Here is a 4,156-nt window from a genome sequence, read left to right on the forward strand (position 1 = left end):
TAATTCTAATTACCCGGGCTTAGTGCATTTTTATTACCTTGAGCCTCGATAAGCTGTTTATGACGAGGCTCCGTCCTTAATCTTAAATAGACCTTGTCCTTTTCTTTAGATAATGATTTTCATGGCTTTTTTCCCCTCAACTTAGCAGTTTTTTCTCCCAAATTCTAAATTATATTTATTATCAGTTCTATTTTCTTTTCTAAATCTTCATTCATATGAACTTGGACAGCAGTAAGGAGTCCTTGTGCTGCTGTTATGATCTATATTTAGCAAAACGTCTGTTTACACCAGGATGAGCGGCTAGCTTCTGCTAACATGTAATTTTTAGAGCTTTTAGTTCAAATCCTCTCATCTCTCCTTCTCAGTGGTGCAGCTGACGCATGGAATTGAGGTGAATGTCATGCAAAATGGCGAGTTGTGCCTCTATGCCAACCTAATGCTCAACTTCTCTGTCTCCTACCAAGTCGACGAGACACAGGTGGGTGTCCATTTTAAACACAAAGAACAATGTAATCATACCCTAAAGAATTTCTTCTCATAAAGTGGATACAGTATATGACAGCTGCTCTGCTCATGTCAAACAACATAAACGGCATGCGCTTCATGTCACGTGAGAATCAGGTATCATCTCGGAGAAGGGAAATGAGTGGAATAGTCTAGTCAGCATTTCTGTTGGTGGTACTTTGAGATGCACATCCTTCCATTGTAATGTTACTTTTCACCTCCCCAGTGAAAATGCTGTTTTTCAATATGTTCTTGTAGCATTTTTCTCACACTTTAGGACATGTATAAAACAATTTCAGATTAAAACTACATTTTTCTGAGTATTTATTTAATCAAATCGATCAGGAGCTCGGATTTGTGGCGCAGCAACTGCCATGGACAGATTAAAGTCTCCCTGCTCCTCTAAAATTCTAAAGCAACCACTTGCAAACAAATGGATCCATTAACATCTTCAATTTCCTCATCTGAGCCGCCATCTGGCTCTAAGCTCCACGGCTGAATAGCTTTGATATTGCATGCCACTTTTTTTTTTTTTTTTGCTATGCTAATGTTATCTTAGGTGCTACAAGCTAGCTGGAGAGAGTGTAAAACAGGGGTCTCCAAATCCAGGCCTCGAGGGCCGGTGTCCTACATGTTTTCCAAGCAACATGCCACTGAAGCTCCTTATTCGCTTAACACTTGATCAAGGTAATCAGCAGCAGATAAGAAGTGATTTCTGGAAAACCATCAGGAGGCCGGCCCTCGAGGCCTGGATTAGGACACTCCTAGTGTAAACGAAGGGCTGATGGGAAATTAGCACCAACAATCCCACCCACAACACAGATGAGCATTTTGGGTGAACTCCTGCAGAAAATGTCTTATAAAACATAACAGGCTTTTGGAGTTTTGCTAAAAACTGCATGATAATAAATAAACATAATAAACGCTTATATAGAAAAAATATAGTCGGGTGGGACTTTAAGACAGAAAACTACTGAAATATATGTATATATTTTAAACTTTATTACACCAGGGACTTTGACCAATGAATATACTTGTTTAGTTTTGGTCTCGTCTTTTTGCAATGTTTTAAATTTTTGATAATTGCATCCAATGAGAAAAGTATTACTTTTTTTTTTCTACGTCTCCACACCGTCCAGGGTCAAGGGTCAGATTGTTTTTTGCCATTTTATTGCTGGCAGTTTACTCAGTCTTTAACCTTTGAGGAAAGTCAAAGAGGGACTAATCTGAATGCTCTAATTATTTATTTCAGAGATGCTATTCAAACCTCCATATGCATATTTAAGTGAAAATAGCTACATCAATCAGATAAAGCAATAGTTACTTGAATCACTGTGTTTAAAAAAAAAGTGGTGTTAAATTTAAGAAACTTGCATTTTATTTTTCTTGAGTTCCACATCAAATCAGTAGTATTTAATTCATTTCTAGTTTATCTTGTCATTCTGAAAAGATATAAAATAATACAAACTAGCTTGAATGAAATACTGGAGGTGATCATGCACTAAAAGAGAACAGGAGTCAGCTTGTTGGTTTTGTATGTTTTAGTAGCTTAACTCTTGCAACATTGGGCAAATGAAATCCTCTGTTTTTTATTATTTATTTGCATAAATTAAAAAATAGTGTAAATATCATTAGCTTTGTTCAGATATTTGGCTCAAAGCAGGAATCGGATCCTAAGTCACTTGTCTTCAAATAAATATTTATTGAAATGTAAATTCCAGAGAACACTTGTTCACAGAACAGAAAAAGCCATTCTAAACATTTGCGTGAATGCCCACAAAGTGTTCACACTATAGTCATTCTAATTCTCCTGCTACTTTCTGTACATTTTTGGCATGTAAAAACTCTCAATCCCACTTTCAGTGATTTCAGTAATCTTGGTATCAAAACATTCATCTTGTTCAGGCTATTATTATTCAAGTATTACTTAAAAATTTCAGTTTATTTGGATTGAACAAGATGATAGCTTAGCTAACTTCAAATAAAAGGGTTGTAAAAATGCCAGTGAGCTTTTCCATCACGTTCACCCATTTTTTTTTGTGTTTTTTAAGCTTATTCTGAATTCTGAAGGTGCTCAGTTGAAGAAATAAAAAAAAATGGGTTGACTTTGAACAATTGGATCGATTTAAGATAAAGGATAATGAAATGTAATAGCGAAATAACTTTCACATATTTCACATAAAAGCAATATGTGAATATTGCTTTTTGTCCCCATTTGTCTATGCGACTACTCGATCACATTTAAATTTTTGCATTTTTATGTCCTTGTTCTTTTTTGCAAAGCAACTACACAAACCTCACATTTAAATGCAACATTTTGATGTGTGTTGCACTGTTGTGCTTGGCTAATCATTATTTGGTCTCTTTTAGTTTCAGACTGTGACTTTTTCACTTCCTGAGGATGCCATATCCGAAGAAAGTAAATGTGAGGAGACGAGCTCCACCCTGAAGCTGAAGTTTGGTGACGGACACTTCTGGAGTGTGAACTTTACCTTAAATGAAAACAGTTACCAGGCTGACGTCATAACCTTTTCCTACAATCTCAACGATTTGAACACATTTCCGAATTCGGCATCAAATGGTAACTTCCAGTCAAAGTATAAATGAAACCGATTCATGTGACAACACAAGCGTATTTATTAACCATGGTTTGTGTTTTCCAGAAATACTCACAGTGACCCAGAAGCCTCAAATGTCAGAAATAGACTTGAATACCTGCTACTTTTGTAAAAGTCAGGATGTAGTCCAAGCAGGAGAAACCACCATGACGCTGTGGGACGTCCTCATACAGGCCTTCATCACTAAAGGCACCCCAAGTCAGGACAGTAAGTGTCATCTACGCATCATTTATGACCGTAAGATGAAAGAAAACAGATTCTGACATGTCCTCTCCACTTTCTCCCCCACAGTGACCCTTTGTGCTGCAGACTCTCCCACCACCACTACTACAACCACCACCGCAACCACCACCACCACTACCACCACCGCAACAACCACCACCACCCTTGCAACCACCACAAACGCAACCACCACCACTACCACCACCGCCCCACCTGCCACAAACACAACCACCACCGCCCCACCTGCCACAAACACAACCACCACCGCCCCACCTGTCACAAACACAACCACCACCGCCCCACCTGTCACAAACACAACCACCACCGCCCCACCAACCACAACCAGCCCTACACCGACCCTGCCCCCACCGAGCACTGGGAAGTACAACCTCACAACTCCCAATAATACAGTCTGCCTGTTGGCGAGCTTTGCTCTGCGAATCAGTTACACTCAAGATGGGGTACGTTCATAAGAGTTTCAGTGCCGCAGTTCCAGTCGGCTGCTCGTTTCCCCAACAAAAATAAAAGCTGTGCTATTCAACCGGCCAATTTCTTTGTATTTTAGAAAAAGGGGGAGCTGAATCTGGATCCCTCTGTCACTAAAGCCTCTGGACTGTGTGGCGAAAGCAGCAGCGAGCTGGAGCTGGTGTCTGATCAAATGACTCTGACAATGGCGTTCACAAATGTAAGTATTTAGGAGTACCGCACTTTGATTTTTAAAATGTTGTTGCAAATTTTAATTTCAAACAATTTAAAAACAAAATACTAAATATTCTAAAGCGATTAGGGGAAAAAAAAGCAATGGAATTCTG

The 4,156-nt window shown here is 39.0% G+C and overlaps 1 protein-coding gene across 4 annotated transcripts in view; it reads left to right on the forward strand.

Moving 5' to 3' along the window:
* lamp2 (lysosomal-associated membrane protein 2) overlaps positions 1-4,156 on the forward strand; it is a 12,629-nt gene that overhangs the window by 1,131 nt on the left and 7,342 nt on the right. For all 4 annotated transcript variants that reach the window (XM_024283592.2, XM_024283591.2, XM_024283593.2 and 1 more), the window contains exons 2-6: positions 366-478; positions 2,875-3,085; positions 3,168-3,329; positions 3,414-3,805; positions 3,910-4,029. In XM_024283592.2, coding sequence (XP_024139360.1) covers positions 366-478; positions 2,875-3,085; positions 3,168-3,329; positions 3,414-3,805; positions 3,910-4,029 — 998 coding nt within the window. The remainder of the gene's footprint in view (positions 1-365; positions 479-2,874; positions 3,086-3,167; positions 3,330-3,413; positions 3,806-3,909; positions 4,030-4,156) is intronic.

The sequence above is a fragment of the Oryzias melastigma genome, linkage group LG10 (assembly GCF_002922805.2).
Source record: "Oryzias melastigma strain HK-1 linkage group LG10, ASM292280v2, whole genome shotgun sequence".
In the NCBI taxonomy this organism is placed as follows: domain Eukaryota; kingdom Metazoa; phylum Chordata; class Actinopteri; order Beloniformes; family Adrianichthyidae; genus Oryzias; species Oryzias melastigma.